Source organism: Watersipora subatra, chromosome 1 (genome assembly GCF_963576615.1).
Source record: "Watersipora subatra chromosome 1, tzWatSuba1.1, whole genome shotgun sequence".
NCBI lineage: Eukaryota > Metazoa > Bryozoa > Gymnolaemata > Cheilostomatida > Watersiporidae > Watersipora > Watersipora subatra.
This window is the reverse complement of record NC_088708.1, coordinates 40,857,048-40,883,696: the sequence shown is the minus strand read 5'-3', so window position 1 is coordinate 40,883,696 and position 26,649 is coordinate 40,857,048. Positions and strand designations below refer to the sequence as shown.

Sequence of the window (26,649 nt, the reverse complement as noted above, 5' to 3'; positions counted from 1 at the left end):
CTATATGTTTATTGTTTATAAATTAATACAGCCTATATCTAGCAGCATGAAAAAGGAGCTCAGCTTGAATCTCTATAATGGCACATCACCATGGCAACTCAAAGTCATGTCACTTAAAGTAACATAATACAATGCATGACTTTGGATGCTGAAAGGCGAGTTCAGTTGTGAAAAATAAGTGCTACTGTATATACTCACATACAAAAAGGTAGCATGCAGGTGTACATGGTGAATTTGACTATTTAGCTATAACTATTGACAATGCATTGACAAAGAGTTTTACACTAGCAAAATTTGCTGTTCTGAAAGTTCTATCAGATAGATAAATAACAGAAGAGCAGAACAAGCAAATGTGAACACAATAATTGGTGTGACCTTGATTCACTGAAAAGGTCATCGATAAAGATTTGAAACCCGGGTTCCCAAACTGAGATATTTTGGAACAGTCTAAGAAATACTAAGGTATATTGGTTGAAGCTTAGCATTGCCAAGATGCATGGGTAAAAACATAGTTATAGTAAACCCTAGATTGGCGAATAGCTATCATTACAATGGAGCAAAAGTGAGGCCTATAATTGGCTGTTGTTCTCACAACGTTACGTCGCAGTGATGTGCATCATTGCAACAGAGCCTTCAGCTGAGCAATGAGTTTAGTAGTGAAAGCATGCTTGTCCTACTAGTTTTTAAGTCATAAACGTTACAATAAGACCAAATTCTTGGTGAAATGTCATCAGAGGAGGCTACAACACCCAGGTATGTGAACCCACAATACAAATTTTAAATACTTGGTAAACCTAACCTTTGCACGTGTACTATATCATTGGTTCACGTTGTAAGAAACTACTGGAAACAAATCAACTACCAACTCAACTGAACTTTTTTGTCTTATCATGGTCTCATAACAACGAACATACCTTTCTATGATTATTCTGAATTGAAAGTGAAGTGGATGAATGCTTGGGACTATCAAAAGAAAGAGTGTTAGACTGATTACAACAACACATATTACAAACTTGTCTCTCAGCTGATAAGGTTGTAATCTAGCTTGGCATGATTGATCGAATTCCTTTTTTGTCTCATTCCGAGTAATGTAATGATATTCATTCTACTACATGTATGTATTGTTAATGTTTAGGCTAAGAAAAAGTCAAGCCGCAACTGGTGCTGTGCCTATGGATGTTCAAGCAATCTTGAGAAATGCCCAGATCTGGCGTTTCATCGCTTTTCAAACGAGAAACCAGCTGAAACCCCTAATGCTTGGATAAAGGCGGTGCGAAGACAGGATTGGACTCCAACATCAAGCTCTGTATTATACAGTGAACATGTTGAGAAAGACTGCTACATGATTCCACCAGATATTGGAAGAAACCCAATGCTAAAATCTGACGTAATACCTACAATATTTACAGCTTATCCAACCTACCTTCAGCCAAAAGCTATGAAAATACAGACACCAACCATAAAAACAGAAAGCCTGCCGAAACGTGGAAGAACATCTCAGACAGCAGCCAGCACCATAATACCTGACCCTGAAAATACTACACCTGGTGATACTACTATCCATGATGATGAGCAACCTGCAGCTTCTAGCAATCAGGACACACCTACAGCCTCGACAACGAGCTGCCGACGCGGTGGTAGACCTAAACAGCCTGCTGTCACACGTATTTCAATATTAAAAAGAAAAATCAAAACTCTACAGCAGAGAGTCTGTTGATTAAAGCAGAGGAATAGGATTCAAAATAATTTGATCACAATACTGAAGAAGGACAATAAACTTAACAATATAGAGCTTACATCGGTGGATGGATGTCTCGGAGAATTATTGTCTCATGCACAGTGCATGCACAGTGCATGCCACCAATCTACTCAAAACTATAGTAAATCACTATATTAAAATCAGAATACACTATGCCGCTTCAAAGCAGGAATCTAGTTCAACCAGCCTTAGACAAAAGCTATCTCGTCTAGTTATTTTCAGTCATGTCTAATGGGTGTTTAATACAGTGGTCCAACTTTACTGCTTCTAGATCTCATTTGGTTCATTAGTTTGTTATTAGTTTAATTTCTATTTGGTCACTCTTTGTATTATCAATGATATAGAAGCTTCTAAATCATTGGTATTATCCATTACCATGTGTCTAAGATTCTTGCCTTTCTCATCCAAAGTCAGTTTTATATATTATCAATAAAATATGCAGTCTTGCATGCACAAACTATGGAAAAATTGAGCAGTTTTTAATGCTAAGTCAATAGGAGTTAATAGACCAGCTGATTCGCTTTGCACATCACCGTGACGTCGCGTCATGCTAATTATAGGCCTCACTTGTTTTGATTATTCGCATATCTAGGGTTTACTATATCTATGGGTAAAAAAGTCAGAATACAAAAATTCAATTAAAGAAAATTTCAAGTAAATATGATTCAGTATATGATATACTCCACGGCACTATTAAGAACGTGTTATGACTCACCACTCGACAAACGCTTATAAAAATAAATCTAAATACAATAGTAGTTTGCAAATATATCACCAACAGATGCACACAAACTCACTAAATTAGGAGAATTGTTTTCTCTTTTATTCAGAGATTAAAAAAGGGGAGTAGACAACTCTAAGCAATATACGAGTTCACTTTTTGCTCAGACTATTATATTCAATATTGTTTTGCTCAGTCACTTCTGTAAGCTGATTGTTAATATTTATAATGAAACAGACAGCTGGTGTATTATAGCTGCACGAGTAATAATACATGTAGTAAGAGGCTGGAACTACCTGGGTACGCGAGGATAATGAAACCGGTAAAAAACAAGCCAGTCACTAACATAATCCGTGGTGAGTAGCTGTCTGTAGCCCAGCTGCACAAAAACTTACTGACAGTGTAAGTACAGGTCTGTGCACTCATAATCATACCTACAAGTAAAGTGTTTCGTAAATATATCATATTCACGAAACAGGACCTCAAAACCTCAGAAACCTCAGAATAAGTTTTGAAGTCCTAGGTGTTATACACCTGCTTAAACATATTTTAATATGTACAAGTAACATTATACAATTGCTGAATTGCTAAAACATCAATCTATATACATCTACATATTATCAAAGTTTGTGTTCTGCGTTTCTGTGTATGTCCAGCTATGGCTATTAGAAGCTTAGAATGAAGAATCTGTATTGCAGAAGATGTGATATCGGTGCCTCCCGTTGCCAGTCTAATCTCTTACCAATAAAGCCACACAAGCTTGATGGATTATTTAGATGATATATGTTGTTATATGGGTGCAAATACGCTACTGCTCTCATGGAGCTCAGTAGCATAATTTTATGCTCGCTCAATCATGAGAGCGAGTAGTTAGCTCTTATTAGTAAGCTTACTCAAACTAGCCATTTGAGTAAGCTGCCATTAGCTTGATTTGTCTGTCGTGATGAGACAAGTGCCAGCACACAGTATGTCCATTTTAAAAGATTTTTTCCTACTTAGATCAGACAACTCCTATACAAAGTCATGGAATGAATACTGCATAAACTTAGATCCATTTGTCTTTATTATGCATATCCTGTTATCGGTTAATTGTCCAGGTAAGTGATCAATGTTTATTCGTCGTTTTTTAATACTCTGCTTTAGAATGTAATTTAAACTCTACTTTACATTATAAATCATGACGGCAGCGTAATTTGTTCTATTTGTATAAACATAGCAGCAGGGCATGAACGCAATGGGTTACAGGCCCAACAAAGCTTTATTATAGCGAAAACCAGCTGTTCTAGCAAATACTTAAGCTAGGTTCATAAATTACTGCAACGCATTTGGCAGAGCCCCAAACCAACGTTACTGCTATAGACTGCTTTGGACATGAAAAGTTTAACACGAAAAAGTGATAAATGTGTGACGTACTGGTACAAGGTTGAGAGAATGATAAGCTGGTAATTTGTTAAAAAGCACTTTTTGGGCCCAAAAAACTACAAAAATATCATACTACTAATAAATGAAAGTTATCTACAGCAATTAGATTGATAGAACAACATTTATGCTTCAACATCTTCCAGGTGCACACCAGAAGGTAACCAAGTCTCTCACAGAGACAGTCAGTAAGTATAGAATGCTACTTACAGCGGCACAAACATCATACTAACTACAACTATGCTTAGAAAGTACTTACAATACTGCTCTAGTAGAGAATGATTGTATGAACGGTCAACATGAACCATTAGTTGGTTTGTTTGCTAGTAATAATTGCTGTTCTTTATTGTAGCTGACAAGATAAGCAACAACCACTGCGGTTCTACCTGAGACAGCGGCAATATTATTAGTAGCACATGGTAATTATGAAAGAATCACAACTGTTTCATATTGTCAGTTTTTGTTAGCAGATGACAGTTTTCGCCTTTCTATTCTACTGTACTTCCCTATAATATAATGTAGCAGATAAATATATGACAACACTAGTAAGACTGACATGATCCATTGTGTCTTTCAAAGAGAATTCCTCAGATTTTAAGGCCTACTTCATCAACAGCTATTGATATAAACTTTTGCAGTGTTCTACATAATATGTGCTGTCTATAGTTCTTTGACTCTCAAATAAATACTTAATGCTCACATGATGTTACACAAAAAATAACCATAACATAAAACATCACAGACTGCAACATAATATATTCAGTAATTATATCATGTGTTGTAATATATTGTAACTTTTAATAGCATTATAAAATACAGCCAAACAAATTTATCAACAGATAATGTACTCTGATGATGACTATTATTATTATTATTACTATTATTATATAATTAACAAGAGATGAACTGAATACGTATGGTCTCTCTTAAAAAAGGTCATAAAAAAGACAAGGATAAGAGCTTAGTCTATAGTTTTTTTGTAAGAAGAAAAAACATCAAAAATTTTATGTAAGTGAAACTACTCATATAATTAGAGGAAAGCATTTTAAAACTAGAAACAAAAAGATGGCAAAAATTGGAGGTGTAGAACAACGAAACTGAAAAAATCGAAGTGAATGGTTGAGTGGGAGGAATCATTCAGAGAGTACTTGGTAAACGGCCTTTTAACAAATTTAAGCAGCAAATGGGTAAACCAGTCACAAAAATATCACAAGTTTGAACAAGTAGTTACAAAGCCAACAATTAAGAATTGTCCACTCCTTTTTCAAAAAATAAAAATGCTAATAGAAAGTAGCAAGCAGCTCGCTGTACTATATTTTATTATAATTTTCTGAGCTTACATAAAAGCTTGTCTGAAAAAACATTCTCAAGATACTACAGTTCCAACATTCATTAAACAGGCTAAAAATCATCTTCCTGCTAATTTTCACTCATATTGATCGTTTTCTATTTATCATAAATTTATTTACATTTTTGTAAATATCTCAATAAGAGTGATATATTTATATACAAACAAAATGTTTCAGTTGTCATCATGTTTAGTCAGTAAGAATTAGATAGCCAAATGAGTTAATTTCACTGAGCCACTCCACAGCAACAGTAGGATTGGACAGAAAAGAGACAGCACATATTAAAAAGCGAAAGACTAGAGCAAGTTTTCTTATAATGTAATAAAGTTGAATGTAATATATGACAATGTGATATAATATAATGTATTATAAGATAATATAAAAAATGAAATAATATAACAGTAACATATAGTAAATACATTATATTATGTTATATTATTTTTAATATACTGAGTAATACTGCAATAAAAAATGTTATTCTAATAATTTTATTATATTACATTATAATAATTTTTATTATGTTACATTATAATATAATTTATTATACTACAATTTAATATTATAATAAAAAATAGTAGGCTTCAATAAAAATAATTAATGCAATATAATAAAATAATGTAGTATAATACAATGCTATGTAATACAATTACATAGCATAGCATAATATTCCACTGAATTCAACCCGCAACATATCAAGAAGAACAAAAAATACTGGTACATGGTAGGATGCTACTTACAGTTATTTGGTATCAAAAGATTCACCATGTCTTTCTTTGTCTGCTGTGTTGTAGGTGCAAAATATGTGGAGCTGTGATTACAAGCTCTTAAAAGCTCAAAAACGAACAGTTAGTTGCAGCCATCACGGAAACGCCATAGATTGGAATCTCTCTCCAAAACGGCTCAATTGGGACATAACTGAACACCATGGCTTCTGTTTACACATTCATGCAACCTCATTCATCGAAATATTTTCACAGATATACTTCACGCATTTACCAAAAGATTACCAAAAGATTACTTCTCGCATTCAATAAAACATGTCTATTGTTCTTACGCGTCTATTTCATCATCATCATTGCAATTGTCATTTTGAGCAGTGATATCTCAAAACCCACCATAAAAATTTGTTTAATTTTTTAATCTTAGCTCAAAGAAGTGCATATCATCCTCTGATAAAAATGACGAGTCTGTTGGTCACCTGTGATAGTCGAAAAGTGCTGCAAAAATTATTCGCGCTGTTTGGCAGGAAGTATGGGTCACATGATCAGATTACGGCTAGACGATTAGACCAAGCCGAAACAAAACGGTAAAGTAGCAAGCATCTATATTTGATACGGGCTTTTTGGTAAAACCCGATGTGTTTATCACAAACTAGTGCTACGGAACGTTTTATATCGAGCCTTTTATTGGCCTTTCCAATTCACGTGATAAGATCACGTGTCACAACAATAACCATAACGAATAACCATAACCAATAACCATAACTAATAACCATAACCAATAACCATACGTTTGAGTACACGCCGTCGAAATAAAGATATTCCAAACTCCGGCGTTTTCGTAATGGCTGTGATTAACTGTTCGTTTTTGAGCTTTCAAGAGCTTGTAATCACATTTTCACTTGTTTTGCACTTACAACCCAGCAGAGTAAGAGATGGTGAGCCTTTTGATACCAAATAACTGTAATGTGAATGTTGTTGCAAGTCAACCTTTAAGAACTGGGCTACAAGAGATAATATGCTCCATTGTACAGCCGATATATGTCCAATATATGTAATACGTAAAACATTATTATATACAACTGAGTAAAATAGCATTAATGATATCATTAACTAAAAAAATTTTGTCCCAATTTTTTTACAAAAGTCGAGTTTTATCGTCAGAGTTAGCAATTACTCTTGAAAAATACAGCATTACACTAAGCTTTTTATAATGATGGGGGATTAATCTTACCTACTTCGTAGGTACTGATGTATTTCTCGGCAAGAATATGAGGCAACGTAAATATGAAAGCTTGTCGATTATATAAGAGTATGCAATATGACCCGAAGCAGCTGAGGAACATGAAGAGCTGATACGAGGCAAAGGATATTTGATATTCATCTGTAACGAGATGCAAGTTACTTTACAGCAGAAGTCAACTTATCGCATTCAAAGCAAGTCAACTTGATAAAAAAGATTCACAAAAAAACCTCATCTTCTTAATTGAAATCCATTCCTAGTTATTCATATTTTTCTTTGTACTGCTCTACCTCTTGACCAACCAGTAGGTAGAGCAGTACATTTGGTATAGTTGACTAACCAGTAGGTAGAGCAGTACATTTGGTATAGTTGACTAACCAGTAGGTAGAGCAGTACATTTGGTATAGTTGACTAACCAGTAGGTAGAGCAGTACATTTGGTATAGTTGACCAACCAGTAGGTAGAGCAGTACATTTGGTATAGTTGACTAACCAGTAGGTAGAGCAGTACATTTGGTATAGTTGACTAACCAGTAGGTAGAGCAGTACATTTGGTATAGTTGACTAACCAGTAGGTAGAGCAGTACATTTGGTATAGTTGACTAACCAGTAGGTAGAGCAGTACATTTGGTATAGTTGACTAACCAGTAGGTAGAGCAGTACATTTGGTATAGTTGACCAATTCTTTTTTCCAACACAACATACAGCAATAATGTAAATGTATAGACCAAAGAAAAACCTATAAATATAAAGACCTATAAAGACCTATAAACTCAAGATAACTGACAAAGTTGAGAAAAACTTCAAGCATTCGAACTCGAGCCAACAAAAATAAGATGACACGTTCATATCAAATCAAATAAAAAGTATGAGTAAAAACAGCATTTTTATCAACTCATCCCAACTAATAGAATAAAGAGAAACCACAGATATAGCAACTTGGGCAAACTGACAGAAAGACAACCTGATATTAATTATAGCAGACAAATAGGCTAAAGTCGAACTTTAATCATATCAGCTCATAAACTAAAAGAAACTCTAATCAAATTAATTGGTTAATTCATAAGCCAATGTAAAATCACAAATACATTGGCTTATTTTGGTGAAAAATTTGTAAGAAACTGCAGTCTTAGCGAGCCCAATCAACTAACAGCGTCAAGTGAACCCTAATCACAACGCCATATTCAACTAATAAACTGAAAAGAACCTACAATCCTAGCTAATAAAATCAATTCTGAGCCTGAAGTAAGACGCAAAGCACACCAACTCGTACAAACTTATAAAACCAACCTATAGTTGTATCAGCTCACACCAAATTGTTTTAACAACAAAAAATCCTAAGACCAAAGTAGTCATAGCCACTAGTGCAAACTACTGAAGAACTAATACAGCAAAATCTAGTTTTTATGTTATTGACAAAATACATAAGATTCTAAAAGCGAAGGGCTAAGAGGATCCTACAAGTTGTTGCACAATATATATATATAGCTATATAGCTAAAATGCATCCGTATACCTTTATCGTCATCGTCACTGGCCGAAGCGTTACCAGATCGTTCACTGCCAAAGTATTCCTCTGAATTCTCAGACGAATCAGACATTCCTTGCTGTCATTTCTTCCTAGTTCAACAATATGTTTTAGTATTTCAAGCATTCCTCTAACTTAGTAGCATGTAGTATCATACTAATTCTCATTAATCTGCTATAATATAACTTGTAAACGCAACAGAATATTTTGCTGAAAACTGAACGAGAATGGTGAGTTACCACACAATTTACATGTAATTGTTAAAAAGCTTGTTATTTTGCTGAAAATTGCTTCTGCACTGTTTTCCCATTGTTGTGAATTTTTGAACTAGTTAAATTTGCTTTAGCTATTTTGTTTGCATAAACTAAAAAATTTATGCGAATAATAATACGAGTTGAAAAATCTACATTTTGTGCAAATAGATCCATATTTGCAGTTTATTTACCAATATAATACTTAGTTAAAACTTTGGCTATAATTTGAACCCATAAAACAAATATTAAATAAATGCAACAGCGGTATGTTGTAGATATTTAACATGAGACAGTGAGATATGCCATATTTTTATATTTTATTATATTGTGATATTCAAAAACAAATCAAATCAGCAAAACAAGATGACTACAAAATATTGCAAAATAGGTTATTTCAAGCAAATAAATTGTTTTATTCAAATAAAATATATTATTTGTGAAAAGCAAAGTGTATATGTTAATTTTTGGTGTGCTGTATGCCTAAAATGCATATATTAATTTTTAAATCAACCTTGTGATATGTTTTTGAAAACTGTACACTCTACTTATTTTTCAACCTCAACACATTTGTTTGAACAATGTGACCAACATCCCCACCATAAGACAAGGGTTATCTTTTTTGAAATGATACTCCTTTCCTATGCCTTGCTGTCATGGTATATCTACAATCTGATTACGTTTCAGCCAAATAAATTACAGACCATAATAAACTTATCAATTAACATTTGATTCTCAGTCAAGCCTTCATGTATGAATCGACACGAAGGTTAAAAGTTGGGTCAGGAGTGAAGTACAGTAATTGGGTCAGGAATGAAGTACAGTAATTGGGTCAGGAGTGAAGTACAGTAATTGGGTCAGGAGTGAAGTACAGTAATTGGGTCAGGAGTTAAGTACAGTAATTTTAAAGTAAAGAGCTGAATAATTTTTAAATATAAAATGATTGATAGAAATTACCTGTAAAGGTAATGATCATGTGAAGAATCAAAAGTGGATGGCTTAACACGGTGAATTTCAGTGAGAAGCTTTCTGCAAAAAACTTTCTACGAAAAACTTTCAGCGACAAATGTGCTGCAGAGAGCCTTAATCGGAAAACTTCAAACAGAGAACTTCAAGTAGTGAACTTCAAGTAGTGAACTTCAAGTAGCGAACTTCAAGTAGTGAACTTCAAGTAGCGAACTTCAAGTAGTGAACTTCAAGTAGAGAACTTCAAATAGCAAACTTCAAGTAGTGAACTTCAAGTAGAGAACTTCAAGTAGTGAACTTCAAGTAGAGAACTTCAAGTAGTGAACTTCAAGTAGCGAACTTCAAGTAGTGAACTTCAAGTAGAGAACTTCAAGTAGTGAACTTCAAGTAGTGAACTTCAAGTAGTGAACTTCAAGTAGTGAACTTCAAGTAGAGAACTTCAAGTAGTGAACTTCAAGTAGAGAACTTCAAGTAGTGAACTTCAAGTAGAGAACTTCAAGTAGTTAAGTTCAAGTAGAGAACTTCAAGTAGTGAACTTCAAGTAGTGAACTTCAAGTAGCGAACTTCAAGTAGCGAACTTCAAGTAGTGAACTTCAAGTAGAGAACTTCAAGTAGCAAACTTCAAGTAGTGAACTTCAAGTAGAGAACTTCAAGTAGTGAACTTCAAGTAGAGAACTTCAAGTAGTGAACTTCAAGTAGCGAACTTCAAGTAGTGAACTTCAAGTAGAGAACTTCAAGTAGTTAACTTCAAATAGAGAACTTCAAGTAGTGAGCTTCAAGTAATGAACTTCAAGTAGAGAACTTCGAGTAGTGAACTTCGAGTAGTGAACTTCAAGTAGAGAACTTCAAGTAGTGAACTTCAAGTAGAGAACTTCAAGTAGAGAACTTCAAGTAGAGAACTTCAAGTAGTTAAGTTCAAGTAGAGAACTTCAAGTAGTGAACTTCAAGTAGTGAACTTCAAGTAGCGAACTTCAAGTAGCGAACTTCAAGTAGTGAACTTCAAGTAGAGAACTTCAAGTAGCAAACTTCAAGTAGTGAACTTCAAGTAGAGAACTTCAAGTAGTGAACTTCAAGTAGAGAACTTCAAGTAGTGAACTTCAAGTAGCGAACTTCAAGTAGTGAACTTCAAGTAGAGAACTTCAAGTAGTGAACTTCAAGTAGTGAACTTCAAGTAGTGAACTTCAAGTAGTTAACTTCAAGTAGTGAACTTCAAGTAGAGAACTTCAAGTAGTGAACTTCAAGTAGCGAACTTCAAGTAGTTAACTTCAAATAGAGAACTTCAAGTAGAGAACTTCAAGTAGAGAACTTCAAGTAGTGAACTTCAAGTAGAGAACTTCAAGTAGTGAACTTCAAGTAGAGAACTTCAAGTAGTGAACTTCAAGTAGAGAACTTCAAGTAGTTAACTTCAAGTAGCGAACTTCAAGTAGTTAACTTCAAATAGAGAACTTCAGAAGTGAACTTCAAGTAGAGAACTTCAAGTAGTGAACTTCAAGTAGCGAACTTCAAGTAGTTAACTTCAAATAGAGAACTTCAAGTAGTGAACTTCAAGTAGTGAACTTCAAGTAGAGAACTTCAAGTAGTGAACTTCAAGTAGTTAAGTTCAAGTAGAGAAAGAATGAGCAAAGAACTAAAAACTGAGAGAATAAAAAACTGCAGCAACAGTTAAATATTTGACAAAGTAAATACGACACAATATTCAGCTAAAATAGAATTTTCTTATTATTTTTGTCGGTTAGAAATGCTAAAGAGTTAGGTTAGCATCTTGAGCAGAAACTTTGCTGTAGGTTGTAAAGATGGCCACAGAGCTAAAAACAGTTTTGCATGAAGTCTTGATCGCTGTTGAAATACATAATATTTCACTTGAGCACGGATCTCTCACCGAGTCTAGTAAATGGTACTATGTGGTAGCCACACAAGGTGAAAATTCTTCTATATTGTAAGCTGTTTTAGGAGAGGATATTAAAAGGGTGCGTCCAGTAACACCGCATTAAGAATAAATATTTACTATAATAAAAGTTGTGTTCGTTCGTCTGAAGCCAAGGTTGGAAGTTGGTAAAACAAAACTGCATCATGCAGGATTTGAACCCGGGACTTCTAGTACCATAGACTAACGCTTTAATAATAGCACCAATCAACCAGCCTTTGAATCTTGGGTTGGTGAGAGGTACATAGGGACAATAAGATTGTAAATAAATAGCCTCAAAAATTGTTCATCTTACTTTCAGATTTAAGTGACAGGTAGAAAAATTGTATTGTATGATGAGGGGAATAAAATACCACAAGTTCTGGTAAAGGAGACATATTCTCTGTCATTGTCTTTTAAAAGAACCCAAAGAAATCAATTGTTCTAGATGTTATAGTGAATTATTTGTGAAATGCAGTTGTAGCAGGGTACTTGGCTAAAGAAACTAAACTTCTGGATATTATACACCAGACCTCGAGTGAAACTGTATATAGAGGTGTTATTAGAATGTGATCAAAAGCAAGTATTGGTAAAACTCTATGTAAATAGCCGAAATCTTCAAGTTTACGTAAACACAGGAGCGGGCGGTCATGGCTGACTTACATAACAGTTCAGTCGTTGCTGCTACAACTAATGTATCACAGCATTTGAAATGAGGTAGATGGTAAGTAATTATCTGTTTTGGGTAAAACATCAGCTGATAATTTTCTTGTTTGTTTTATTTAATTTTTTGTCTCATAGTCTAATTTGCTTTGAACGGTATTGACAGGTGATAATAAAGCTTATATATATATATATATATCTACATTACAAGTGAATTGCTTATAATAGGGGTTTGAAGAAGTGAGAACACACTGAAGCAATCGATGTACAAACAACTGACATGCTTTTATTAGGTCTGACTGACTCTTGTAGTGAGTAGGGAGAGACAACCACCTCTAGGTCTGATCATCTAGTGTATTGAGTAGAGAATAGCGACAACCACTAGGTCTGGTTGACTTGTGTCCTGAGTAGGGGAGACAATCACCATTAGGTCTGCCCAACTGGTGTAGTGAGTGGTGGGAGACAACCACCACAAGGTCTGGCCAACTTATACAGTAAGTAGAGGAAACAACCACCACTTGGTCTGGCCAACTGGTGTAATAAGTAGAGGGGAGACAGCCACACGTATTATAAATCAAAGCCTTCTTGTTGCGTTTCCAAAAATAGGGACATAATTGCAAGTCCGGTATAAGGAAAGTTAGTTCAGAGTGGTTTGTTAGTGGAGTTAGTTAGTGGAATTTATAAACTGTGTACAGAACTCTTGCTGGATGATCTATGCGTGAATTGAGTTAGTTGGAAACATATGTTGCGCGATTGTTACTTATTTTTATTGATGAAATGCAAACTCATAGGCCTCATGTTCCCATTTCTATTTGAGCAGTACTAAATAGAATGCAAACTGTGTATATTTATACATCTCAGTGTTTGTCCTGTTAGTACACCGTATGTCCAGTTACACCAATTAAAATCTAGCAATGAAAAATTCACGCGGCACTGGATTTGATCTTGAGACTTCCAGGTCTAGAGGCAGCGAACTTAATCATTAAGCGACACGAAATATAATGGACTCATAGGGCAAATAGTCATTACATTGGTTAAAACATCCACATTTAAAGCGCTTGCTTATGGTTAATAACTAGTACTGTTGACTGTTACACGTAACGATTGAGCTGAACCAAAATGTGACTATTGTTTTAATAAAGGTTTTAGTAAAGATTTAGCTTTCCAGGTGACTTACTCTAATTCATTAGGTACATGTAATTATTCTATTACCCTTACAACACTGGGCATTAGGCTAGTCTTAAATATATACAGCCCTCGCAAATTTGCTTTGGATCGCTGGTAAAATCAATGAGATCTTTATCGCTTCTCAAGATAAAAGAGTGAAGATGGTGTAGCAGTTATAGCCTATAGCAGGTCTCACCAAATAACACTTTTTATATGCAGTTATTTTTGTAAAACGCTAGCAGGTTTATCTCGTGAGCAGTATTATGAATAAAAATATTATATAAATTTGCAAACTTAAGACTCATAAAGTGCAATTTATTATTTTATTACCTCTTGCATGTAAACAATTAACGATATGAAATAAGATGACAACGATACAGTGACACGAGACGTGGAAGAGGACTAAATTCAAAGTTTTATAACTTCCTCAGCTTAGCTGGTCCTCCAGTCGTATGAGTCAAGTAGGAAGCGTTGATCTCTTTGCCAACTATGAGAAAGAGGAACACTAAAGTGCTTACAATGTTCAACCCGAGGAACACATGATACCAGCTCCATGTGTTTGCTATGTGCTTGATTGGTATTCCAGCAACAATGGAGCCAACTACAATAACATAACATAGCTGCTGTCGCAGATCCAGTATGTACAAACAGGAGTGTTGTTCAGAGGCGAACACGAAACTAAAAAGGTATGGTTAGTTATTATTAACGGATAGTAAATATTACGACAAATTTCTTTCCGCATCTTCCCACACTTCTAAATTGAAAACATATTTATTGCGAAAAAGAGTATTTTTCACCATAATGGCGCACTGCGGGCTCATCTCAACCTACTTCATATGGAAACCTGCCACTTACATCAAGTACAGACCTGCCCTTTACTACGGCTGCAAGGTGACCCAATTATTTCATATAACAACCTGCTGTTTAGCAGTTTCCAACTACTTCACTATAACCGGACCAGTAAGACGAACAACCTCGATCTGTCGTTGGAATAGAACTAAATTTAGTTACATATAGTATCTCAACTAAATATTAAGTTATCCGATAACTTCTGAAGTAGGGTTGATTCTGACTGCAGAGCACTGCCTGCTTATAAACTAAAATAAAAGTTCTAAAAAATTCTTGAATAGATTTGAGCATTTCACACCAATCGTGCTCAGTGGTTATGTACATATTCCAGCACACTGCAGTAGTAACAGCAGCCAACCATGCCATATGTCCATAATCCAACACACTATGCAGTAGTCACAGTCAACCATGCCATATGTACATAATCCAACATACTATGCAGTAGTCACATCCAACCATGCCATATGTCCATAATCCAATACACTATGCGGTAGTCACATTCAACCATGCCATATGTCCATAATCCAACACACTATGCAGTAGTCACAGTCAACCATGCTGTATGTCCATAATCCAACACACTATGCAGTAGTCACAGTCAACCATGCCATATGTACATAATCCAACACACTATGCAGTAGTCACATTCAACCATGCTGTATGTCCATAATCCAACACACTATGCAGTAGTCACAGTCAACCATGCCATATGTACATAATCAAACACACTATGCAGTAGTCACATCCAACCATGCCATATGTACATAATCCAACACACTATGCAGTAGTCACATCCAACCATGCCATATGTCCATAATACAACACACTATGCAGTAGTCACAGTCAACCATGCTGTATGTCCATAATCCAACACACTATGCAGTAGTCACAGTCAACCATGCCATATGTCCATAATCAAACACACTATGCAGTAGTCACATCCAACCATGCCATATGTCCATAATCCAACACACTATGCAGTAGTCACAGTCAACCATGCCATAGGTACATAATCAAACACACTATGCAGTAGTCACAGTCAACCATGCCATATGTACATAATCCAACACACTATGCAGTAGTCACAGTCAACCATGCTGTATGTCCATGCCATATGTCCATAATCCAACACACTATGCAGTAGTCACAGTCAACCATGCTGTATGTACATAATCCAACACACTATGCAGTAGTCACAGTCAACCATGCCATATGTACATAATCAAACACACTATGCAGTAGTCACAGTCAACCATGCTGTATGTCCATGCCATATGTCCATAATCCAACACACTATGCAGTAGTCACAGTCAACCATGCTGTATGTACATAATCCAACACACTATGCAGTAGTCACAGTCAACCATGCCATATGTACATAATCAAACACACTATGCAGTAGTCACAGCCAACCATGCCATATGTCCATGCCATATGTACATAATCCAACACACTATGCAGTAGTCACAGTCAACCATGCCATATGTACATAATCAAACACACTATGCAGTAGTCACAGCCAACCATGCCATATGTCCATGCCATATGTACATAATCCAACACACTATGCAGTAGTCACAGTCAACCATGCCATATGTACATAATAAAACACACTATGCAGTAGTCACAGTCAACCATGCCATATGTACATAATCAAACACACTATGCAGTAGTCACAGCCAACCATGCCATATGTCCATGCCATATGTACATAATCCAACACACTATGCAGTAGTCACAGTCAACCATGCCATATGTACATAATCAAACACACTATGCAGTAGTCACAGCCAACCATGCCATATGTCCATGCCATATGTACATAATCCAACACACTATGCAGTAGTCACAGTCAACCATGCCATATGTACATAATCAAACACACTATGCAGTAGTCACAGTCAACCATGCCATATGTACATAATCAAACACACTATGCAGTAGTCACAGCCAACCATGCCATATGTACATAATCAAACACACTATGCAGTAGTCACAGCCAACCATGCCATATGTACATAATCAAACACACTATGCAGTAGTCACAGTCAACCATGCCATATGTACATAATCAAACACACTATGCAGTAGTCACAGCCAACCATGCCATATGTCCATAATCAAACACACTATGCAGTAGTCACAGTCAACCATGCCATATGTACATAATCAAACACACTATGCAGTAGTCACAGTCAACCATGCCATATGTCCATAATCCAACACACTATGCAGTAGTCACAGTCAACCATGCCATATGTACATAATCAAACACACTACGCAGTAGTCACAGTCAACCATGCCATATGTACATAATCAAACACACTATGCAGTAGTCACAGCCAACCATGCCATATGTCCATAATCAAACACACTATGCAGTAGTCACAGTCAACCATGCCATATGTACATAATCAAACACACTATGCAGTAGTCACAGTCAACCATGCCATATGTCCATAATCCAACACACTATGCAGTAGTCACAGCCAACCATGCCATATGTCCATAATCAAACACACTACGCAGTAGTCACAGTCAACCATGCTGTATGTCCATAATCCAACACACTATGCAGTAGTCACAGTCAACCATGCCATATGTACATAATCAAACACACTACGCAGTAGTCACAGTCAACCATGCCATATGTACATAATCAAACACACTATGCAGTAGTCACAGCCAACCATGCCATATGTCCATAATCAAACACACTATGCAGTAGTCACAGTCAACCATGCCATATGTACATAATCAAACACACTATGCAGTAGTCACAGTCAACCATGCCATATGTCCATAATCCAACACACTATGCAGTAGTCACAGCCAACCATGCCATATGTCCATAATCAAACACACTATGCAGTAGTCACAGTCAACCATGCCATATGTACATAATCAAACACACTATGCAGTAGTCACAGTCAACCATGCCATATGTCCATAATCCAACACACTATGCAGTAGTCACAGCCAACCATGCCATATGTCCATAATCAAACACACTACGCAGTAGTCACAGTCAACCATGCTGTATGTCCATAATCCAACACACTATGCAGTAGTCACAGTCAACCATGCCATATGTACATAATCAAACACACTACGCAGTAGTCACAGTCAACCATGCCATATGTACATAATCAAACACACTATGCAGTAGTCACAGCCAACCATGCCATATGTCCATAATCAAACACACTATGCAGTAGTCACAGTCAACCATGCCATATGTACATAATCAAACACACTATGCAGTAGTCACAGTCAACCATGCCATATGTCCATAATCCAACACACTATGCAGTAGTCACAGTCAACCATGCCATATGTCCATAATCAAACACACTACGCAGTAGTCACAGTCAACCATGCCATATGTCCATAATCCAACACACTACGCAGTAGTCACAGTCAACCATGCCATATGTCCATAATCCAACACACTACGCAGTAGTCACAGTCAACCATGCCATATGTCCATAATCCAACACACTACGCAGTAGTCACAGTCAACCATGCCATATGTCCATAATCAAACACACTACGCAGTAGTCACAGTCAACCATGCCATATGTCCATAATCCAACACACTATGCAGTAGTCACAGTCAACCATGCCATATGTACATAATCCAACACACTACGCAGTAGTCACAGTCAACCATGCCATATGTCCATAATCAAACACACTACGCAGTAGTCACAGTCAACCATGCCATATGTACATAATCCAACACACTATGCAGTAGTCACAGTCAACCATGCCATATGTCCATAATCAAACACACTACGCAGTAGTCACAGTCAACCATGCCATATGTACATAATCCAACACACTATGCAGTAGTCACAGTCAACCATGCCATATGTCCATAAACTACACAAACATGAACAATAAACACAGAATAAAATGATGAGAAATAAAAGCAAAGGTGAATAATAGTGAAACTATATATGCATCTATATTGACTAAACATGTATGGCTCAGCTCAGAACTTGTGGCACTTACCAAGCCTGACATGTAAGTGTATTCAAGCCAACCTAGCCTTTAGAAAGTTTTTTGCCCTTTACGTACCATTTGAAGCAACACCGACGATAGCGTGAGCAGCTCCAGTGATATGAATGGGTGCTACCTCAATAGTGACTGTGCCAAGGAGACTGATGGCCCCGTATATACAGAAACCCAGACAGAATCCTACTCCTACTATATAGCCCTGAAAAATAGCACAACATATTCTATTAACTTTCCTTTTACATAAGAAATTCTCAACTTTATGTTTACAATTTACATTTTTATTACAGGTTTAAAGATCCGGTGTAAACTCTGCCATTTTGTATTTATTCTTCTACACATATGACAAACATCGTTTTCTATTCCGTGACACCGGCATAATACATACACGATCGCATGTTCCAGTTTATGAACTTTCTGTTACTATAACCTTCTATTCACCATCTCGACTCCTCCGCAATACTATTAGATTACCAACTTTTAAAACACTTTTGTTACAATCACTGAATAATTTCTGTGTTTTCATTGAATTCTTTCTTTTTGTATGTAATAAAAAATTTCATTTTGCTGTTGATTTTTAAAACCAATATAAAAGTTATACATACGTACTAGTTGTACAAACATTTATAGATATTTACCCTCTCGGTGTCTGGGTCTATAGAAAAAATCAAGAGATTGAGAAACAGACAGGATCCAGCAACACAGAGCTGTACAACAATCATGCGAGGTGACTGGCCAGTTTTGAGGTAATATTGTCTGGCGACCATAAAGTCTGTGCACGCGCCCACCACAATGCTTCCTAAAATTCCTCCTACATCCATAGCTACAAGATAACTGGAAGAGAAGTAGGAAGACACTCCACGATCATTAGTAAGATACGTAGAGCCCCACTCCATGCAGGTGGTTTTTACTAGAGATAAGAGACAGAGAGTCGAAGCCAATAGAGCCATGAAATCACTCCCTGCCAGATCTGACCAATGCCCTTGCAAAACTCCTGAAATATAAAAGCAAAGCTTACTAAGATAATATTTTCATATCGTGGGGTAAATTAGAGTTGATACATTAGAGTTAGTTCTTTGACAGTTCAAGGCACAAATCTATTTGTTATTTATTATATTATATTCCATTAACTCTTTCTCGGATTAATTTTAAGCCTTAAAATGCTACTAATATATGCTTGAAAGTGACTGTGAAGGTTTTTTAATATAATATTATTATATTAAACAATCATAATGTAATATGATACAATATGAAAATATATAAAATTAAATAATTTGATATAATATAAAATTAAATAATGAAATATAACAGAATATATGCTGTGACCGCGCTGTGTTTTCTTACCTCCAGACAGGCTCAACTGGTCTTCATATCCAACATCTGAAGGCCTGTCCACGGCAACATAGCCCACAATAGGAGAAGCGAATAAAGCGATAAGAGCGGGAATTTGCACAGACACCCTCCATCCGTAGTTTACGCAGAGTCCAGCTGCAAGGTTTGGTCCTACGGTTGCAATGGCGTTGGGTACAGTACATACCAAGGCATACCACAATCCAAACTGTGTTGGGGGAAACCTGAGGACAATTGCTTCGTGTCACCATGTCATAGCTAACCATATGAATGCAAAAAGTAGCCAAAAAGGGGTTGAGCTATAATAGTATACATAGTCATAACTGTATGTATACTATTATGTTTGTTAATCTGCCATGATTTTGTGAAAAAAGCTGTTTGACAATAGAACAAAAACGCCAAAAAAGGTAAAACAGATCAGCTGTCTCTTATTAAACAAGGATTTACACAAATAAAAAATTGAGTGAATTTAGTTGAGTAATAAAATAGACTTCATGATTTTAAGTATCGCATTAAATGACAAAAGCATTTCATCAAAACATTATATAATGGCCTGGCGGGATACAAGCGATACTCAATTAAAAATGTGTCATCGTGATAAACAAATACTACCTACCATGTCATCTCCTTAAAAAGCAGCACGAAAACAATTTAGCTAAAGCAGAACACCTGGTTCTTATTTATTTCGCTGAGCAAATTCTGCAGCATTCCATCTCACTGGGTTTCCTAACTTCGACTCTTGTGAATACCGCAACTTTAACAGCGAAGTATTAAATTCAAATGGGAGAGTTGAAGTCATGCTAACAGGATCTTTCAAACCCTAATTGTCCCTTTTAGTACAGAACATGTTCTACCATCCCTAACAGTTCAGCATAATCAGACAAAAACAACAGTATGCACGATGCAAGCAGTTTAAGCCAATAAAAAACCTGTGACAGTCATACCATGCAGTGTAAACCAATAGAAAGCCTTATGTGATAGTTGGGCTTTGCAGAAAAACAAAATCGTGGTATGCTACCTGGTAATCAGACATAGCCTAGCACTATAAGTTAATAGTGCTCATAGCCTTAATACAATAAACTAATAATGTACATAGCCTTAGCACCATAAGTTACTAATGCTTATAGCCTTAGCACCATCATACTTGCCAAGTAGTTGAGAAAAAAAAGCGTGAGATTAACGGCAAATGTAGTAGTTGAATCTGAAGCCTAGATTTCTTAGTGAAGTTTATATTTTTTCATTGGTACCTACATAGGAGACCCTCTCACGATTTTCTTTAATGTTCAGGTACTCCACTATCAATGTGAGGTCATGGTCGTTTGCCAACGATATGTCACAGCTCCATGTATATTCTTTGTTTATTGATAAAAAACTGTAGAGCAAATCGTTAGACATCAATGTTGCTAAATTTGAATAGCCCAGGTTTTATGGCAAACATACGGTTTAATAGCGATATGTTTCATTGTTGCTAACTTTGTATGATGATGCAAGCTCGCAACTAGTAAACAAAGGGAAAACGGGAAGTAAAAAATTAAACCACTACTTTTATTGAAAAAGCTGGAGGAAAATGGGAGATTTGGAGCAAAAGGGAGACTGACTTAAAAAACTGGAGGGTCCCGGCCCAACTGGGAGACTTGGCAAGTATGAGCACCATACGCTAATAATGTTCGCAACCTTAGCACCATAAGTTACTAATGGTCACAGCCTTAGCACCATAAGCTAATAATGCTCATAAGCCAACAGTAATCGTAGATATAACACCCTTACTTACTAGTAGTCTAGTCTTAGAACCACAAGTCAACAGTAAGCAAGTCATACCACCTCAAACTGATTATGAGTATAGCCTTAGCACTGTAAGTTAATGATGATACTCACTCGTACTCACCAAGCTCTGATCATCTTGCTTACAGCAGGCCACCCCATACCTTGAGCCACTCCATTTGCAGTGTACAGAAGTACAATGTTCACCCAGTCTTCCTGGTCTACAATATATAGGATAACTTTATGTCAATGATGCTGCACCATCGATCTGTTGTGAGGTCAGACAATAAATGTAGCTCACCCAAATTGACTTGCATGTCCTTTATGTCTATGACCTTGCATATCAAAGGAGTATCGATTATATTTTGGTTTACACTATAGCAAAAGTCAAGGAAGTAGCCATCATGTCAATGAAACATTTGACTTGAAGGTCTTTGCTACATAAAGTTTCAATATTTCTAGGACCTAAGGCTTGCTAAATACAGCTGCAACTGCTTTGTAACCGTGTTAATCTATATGAGATAATTCTAAATAATTACCAACATGAACTAGGCTACAATAATTTATGAATACAAAATGAATTATTCTTTACTATATCTTTATTATAATAAGAGTGATGTCTGTCTGTATGTCCGACACTACTGTTAAGGGTTACAAAAACAACACAGCATACAGGATTGAACTCCTAACCTTGAGCATGATAGTCTAACAACTGCACAAGTCGACACCCACTAGATTTAAGGAACAATTGTAGGAATAGTTATTACACCTGATGACCTTTTACAGCACATTGGTCTGTCAGGGTACTAATTGATTATAATAATTATGATAATAAAACAAATGAATTATAAAATAAATAATAGTATAAATAAATATACATGGAATATAAAAAATACATGTAATGAAAATAAAAAAGTCAAGCTCGCTTCTCTTTATTTATCAATTGACTGTTTTTATCAAGAGAAAAAATCTGTTAATTAAAAAATATTGTCATCAACTGAGCAGATGAACAGCACACCTTTACTGTTGCGTAGCCTATAATAGCTGTTTAATGCTTACATTTATTTTAGTCCTGTTTGTAGACTTGATTAGCATGTGCTTGTTAACAGATTGCAAGATAACTCATAGATTATTTTATCAAACAGGAAGTGGAAATTGACCAAAAGATTATAATAATAATTATAAGGCAATCTCAACATGCCTATTGATTGTGAAAACAAGCATAAAAGTATAAAAAATAGATTATTTTGAGCTACCAGCTTCCAAATTTATTAAAAGAATTTTATAGAAAAGATTGTTGTGGAGACATATCTTTAGTTCACACGTTTTGACCGGATTCGTGTAACTCTGATATTTAGCAGAATAAGAGGGTGCAGGAAAATCACCAAACCAAAATGCTTGTCAACATGTCGCTTAGCTGAAGTGAGACGACCTGACTCGATGTTAAATATTAAGTTAGACATTCACCTGCAAGAGAAAGCATAACGACTCCACTGAAAAAGAGACCACCAGCCAGCATAAGTTTTGGTGTATAGTGGTCTGTAGCCCAGCTAGAGAAGAACCGACTAAATGTGTACGTTATCGTTTGTGTGCTCAGAATCATACCTGCAACAGAATAACTTAGTTAAGCCTGTCATTATGTCAAGGACTATTGAAATCAGCTTATAGAATTTATTTACTCCTAGCGATAGCGGGTGCAGCTTAGCACTGCTTGCAATTAGTGCTCATGCAGAGTTTAGTGATACTCACAGCCATTACTATTTTAACACCGGTTACCATCTCATTATCTTGTTCAATAATTTTATTAAAAATATTGCAACACACGATACCAAGGATTTAATTACTTCTACTACTGCCACCACTACTACTACTACTACTGCTACTGCTACTACTGCAACTGCTACTACTACTGCAATTACTAATAATATTACTGCTACTACTATTACTGATACTGCTACTACTACTGCTACTACTACTACTACTACTACCACTGCAACGGCTACTACTACTGCAATATCTACTAATATTACTGCTACTACTATTACTGATACTGCTACTACTACTGCTACTACTACTACTACTACTACCACTGCAACTGCTACTACTACTGCAATTACTACTAATATTACTGCTACTACTATTACTGATACTGCTACTACTACTGCTACTACTACTACCACTGCAACGGCTACTACTACTGCAATTACTACTAATATTACTGCTACTACTATCACTGATACTGCTACTACTACTACTACTACTACCACTGCAACTGCTACTACTACTGCAATTACTACTAATATTACTGCTACTACTATTACTACTACTACTATTACTATTACTAATACTATTACTACTACTACCATTACTACTATTGCTATTACCAGCACTAAAGCTATTACAAAGAATGACTCGGGGAATGAAAGGAACAGGGAAAATTCAATGTAACTTACTAAAGAATTGCAGAATAAGACTAAAATTATAAGAATAAATAGTTTAATATCTTCAGCTCTCCCCGTTCTAAGCTACATATGTTGCTACATATGTAGCTTAGAACTGGAAGAGATGAAGAACTGAGTTCTGAGTAAGCTACTATCAGCAAGATTAAAGATAACACACAGGAAGAAAAACATCAGAAAAAAATATGTGTTGACAACAAAACTAGCGGGAGTTCACCTGGAGAAACAAGAGACCCCCCAACCATTCCAACAGCAGACAGAGATAATAGATTAGTATATAAAACCAGCAACATGCTTACAGGAAAAACAACTCCAACTTTGAATGATCTAAAGATAAGGTCAGAGTAGATACAGTAAAAGTGAACAGTGCCGTAGACTTTATTAACAGCATGGAGCTCAGAGAGATGAATGACTTGAACTGTAGATGTCATTAAGAGAGAGAAAAAGAAAGACCGAGAGGGAGACGGAGAGGGAAAGAGAGAGGGAGACAGAGAGGGAGAGAGAGGGAAAAAGAGAGAAAGAGAGGGAGACAGAGAGGGAGAAAGAGAGGAAGGGAGTGAGGGAAAGAAGCAGAAAGAGAGAGGGAGACAGAGAGGGAGAGAGAGGGAGAGAGAGGGAAAGAGAGGGGGGAAAGAGAGGGAGGGAGAGGGAAAAAGAGGCGGGGCAAGAGAGGGAGAGAGAGGGAGAGAGAGGGAAAGAGAGGGGGAAGAGAGAGAGAGAGAGGAAGAGAGAGAGAGAGAGAGGGAGGGAGGGAGGAAGAGAGAGAGAGAGGAAGAGAGAGAGAGAGAGAGAGAGAGAGAGAGAGAGAGAGAGAGAGAAGGAGAAGGACAGAGAAGAAAGAGAGGAAGAAAGAGAGAGATAGAGGGGGAGAGAGGGAGAGAGAGGGAGAGAGGACAGAAAGGGAGAGAGGGAGAGAGGGAAAGCAATGAACGAAGCAGTAGAACACTGATACATATACAATGTAGGTGTAGGAGTGAGAGTCAGGACAGACTAAAGGAAAGGCAATTCTAGCAGTAGCAGAAGATATAGCAGCAGTTACTAAAACACTCTCCAATTGATCAATAAAGACATCATTGATAGACAATAAAGATATTCACAAGCTGCTCACCAAAAATTTAAGTTGAACAGTTTGTAATAATGTGAAGTTAAGAACTCCTTTATGTAAAGGCTCATCAAACAGCAATAAATTTCAATTTATCGGTATAAAAACTAGTCTAGTCATTTTTTGATGTTTATTTAAATGAAAAGAAGACAACTCTCATTTTCATGTCTTGTGAGAAACAATTGCTTGCAATGTTTCCATGGAACTTACTCTAAAAACTGCTTCCTAGTTTTGCAAGCAACACAAACTTCATAATGAGGTTTAAATGCAAAAATTCATATTGATGAGTCTTTTTAAGTATTGAGAATTTTATTATAGGAACAATTACCGGCTTGCTGCACGGTGAGACACACGTGGCTTTCTGTATGCCTACTGAGATTGATAAAATTACACATTGTAGTCTAATAAAGGAACAGCGCAGGTGAATATAACAGGCAATTAATATAAAAACTCACCCACTTCATAGCTGCTCATGTACTGTTCAAGGAGTAGATGGGGCAGAGCGAAGACAAATGACTTTCGATTGTATAAGAGAATGCTGTATGCTGTGTAACAACTTACAAAGACAAAGATCTGATAGGAGCAGAAGGATATTTGTTTATCTACAAGAGATAGAGCAGGCGAGTGTTACTTATGTGATGATGTAATGTGAAATAGTAATCTGAAGACTGGGCTCCTTCATATGTTTAAAAGTAAGTAGAATGGCGAAACAAGCTGATTCTTATAAACTGTCTCTCAGTCTCTATAAAAGTGCTTAATTGTTTGATGATTGAGAATCTTCGTTTAGCTAAAAGACTTACACATAACTAGTAATTATGAAATATAATGTTTAAAATAAAATAAATCTTTTTTATACAATTATTTTTCCAATATTTTATTTTTATATTGTAACAAATAGAATATTTTTTATCAAATAATTTGCACAAAAACTGAGCAGTTTTGACAAATAATATAACAGCTATAAAAATACCTGATAATAAAATATATAAATACGAAAAATGTCTGTAGTAGTAGGATTTCTATGCTTTAAAGTTTGTACCTGTTTTTAAATTTTATCTATTTTCTTAACATTGCAGATATATTGATATTACCAATTTCAGCCAACATATCCTTTGATCTAAAGCTACATCAACTTTAATGTCAACAACAGCATCGTAACATATGATGCCGACAGCATTTCATAGACATAGTTTCTACTTACATATAATTCAAGAGTAAACTTGAAAGGTCCGTTATACCTTTACTATTAAAATCAACAAATTACAGAACCAGAAAATGTTCTATACCTTTTTTCAGATAAGTTTTTTTAGCTCATTTACGTTAGGTTATTTTTCGAAGTCTCTGACGGTTGTTCTATTGCCGCGGTAACGTGAACAAACGTGTGATACAGACCAATCAGATTCGTTAAGTTCTTCATTAAAA

The 26,649-nt window shown here is 35.9% G+C and overlaps 2 protein-coding genes and 1 long non-coding RNA gene across 3 annotated transcripts; 1 reads left to right on the top strand and 2 right to left on the bottom strand.

The window, feature by feature from the left end:
• Positions 1-46: 46 nt before the first annotated feature.
• Positions 47-1,717, top strand: LOC137387625 (THAP domain-containing protein 1-like). Its single transcript, XM_068074108.1, has 2 exons — positions 47-118; positions 1,136-1,717. Exons 1-2 carry the CDS (start codon positions 47-49, stop codon positions 1,715-1,717), a joined length of 654 nt encoding a protein of 217 aa, XP_067930209.1.
• Positions 1,718-14,102: 12,385 nt separating this feature from the next.
• LOC137387617 (glucose-6-phosphate exchanger SLC37A4-like) lies at positions 14,103-21,828 on the bottom strand. Its single transcript, XM_068074097.1, has 5 exons — positions 21,791-21,828; positions 19,900-20,129; positions 19,194-19,549; positions 18,619-18,757; positions 14,103-14,287 (listed from the first exon to the last, which is right to left on the bottom strand). The coding sequence occupies exons 1-5, from the start codon at positions 21,826-21,828 to the stop codon at positions 14,103-14,105; spliced, it is 948 nt and encodes a 315-aa protein (XP_067930198.1).
• Positions 21,829-21,839: 11 nt separating this feature from the next.
• On the bottom strand, positions 21,840-25,728 carry LOC137396629 (uncharacterized). Its single transcript, XR_010978585.1, has 3 exons — positions 25,683-25,728; positions 23,134-23,271; positions 21,840-21,887 (listed from the first exon to the last, which is right to left on the bottom strand). It is a non-coding gene; the product is annotated as an uncharacterized lncRNA (long non-coding RNA).
• Between the last annotated feature and the right edge of the window lie 921 nt (positions 25,729-26,649).

Excerpts from the sequence above, each read along its gene's own strand:
- LOC137387617 (XM_068074097.1), bottom strand. The coding sequence starts at position 21,828 with ATGGGGTGGCCTGCTGTAAGCAAGATGATCAGAGCTTG. Across the intron at positions 18,758-19,193 it reads TAGACCCAGACACCGAGAGG|GGCTATATAGTAGGAGTAGG; the intron begins GTAAATATCTAT and ends GCTATTTTTCAG. Across the intron at positions 14,288-18,618 it reads CGTCGGTGTTGCTTCAAATG|TTGGCTCCATTGTTGCTGGA; the intron begins GTACGTAAAGGG and ends ATGTTATTGTAG.
- LOC137387625 (XM_068074108.1), top strand. The coding sequence starts at position 47 with ATGAAAAAGGAGCTCAGCTTGAATCTCTATAATGGCACATCACCATGG. Across the intron at positions 119-1,135 it reads TCAAAGTCATGTCACTTAAA|GCTAAGAAAAAGTCAAGCCG; the intron begins GTAACATAATAC and ends GTTAATGTTTAG.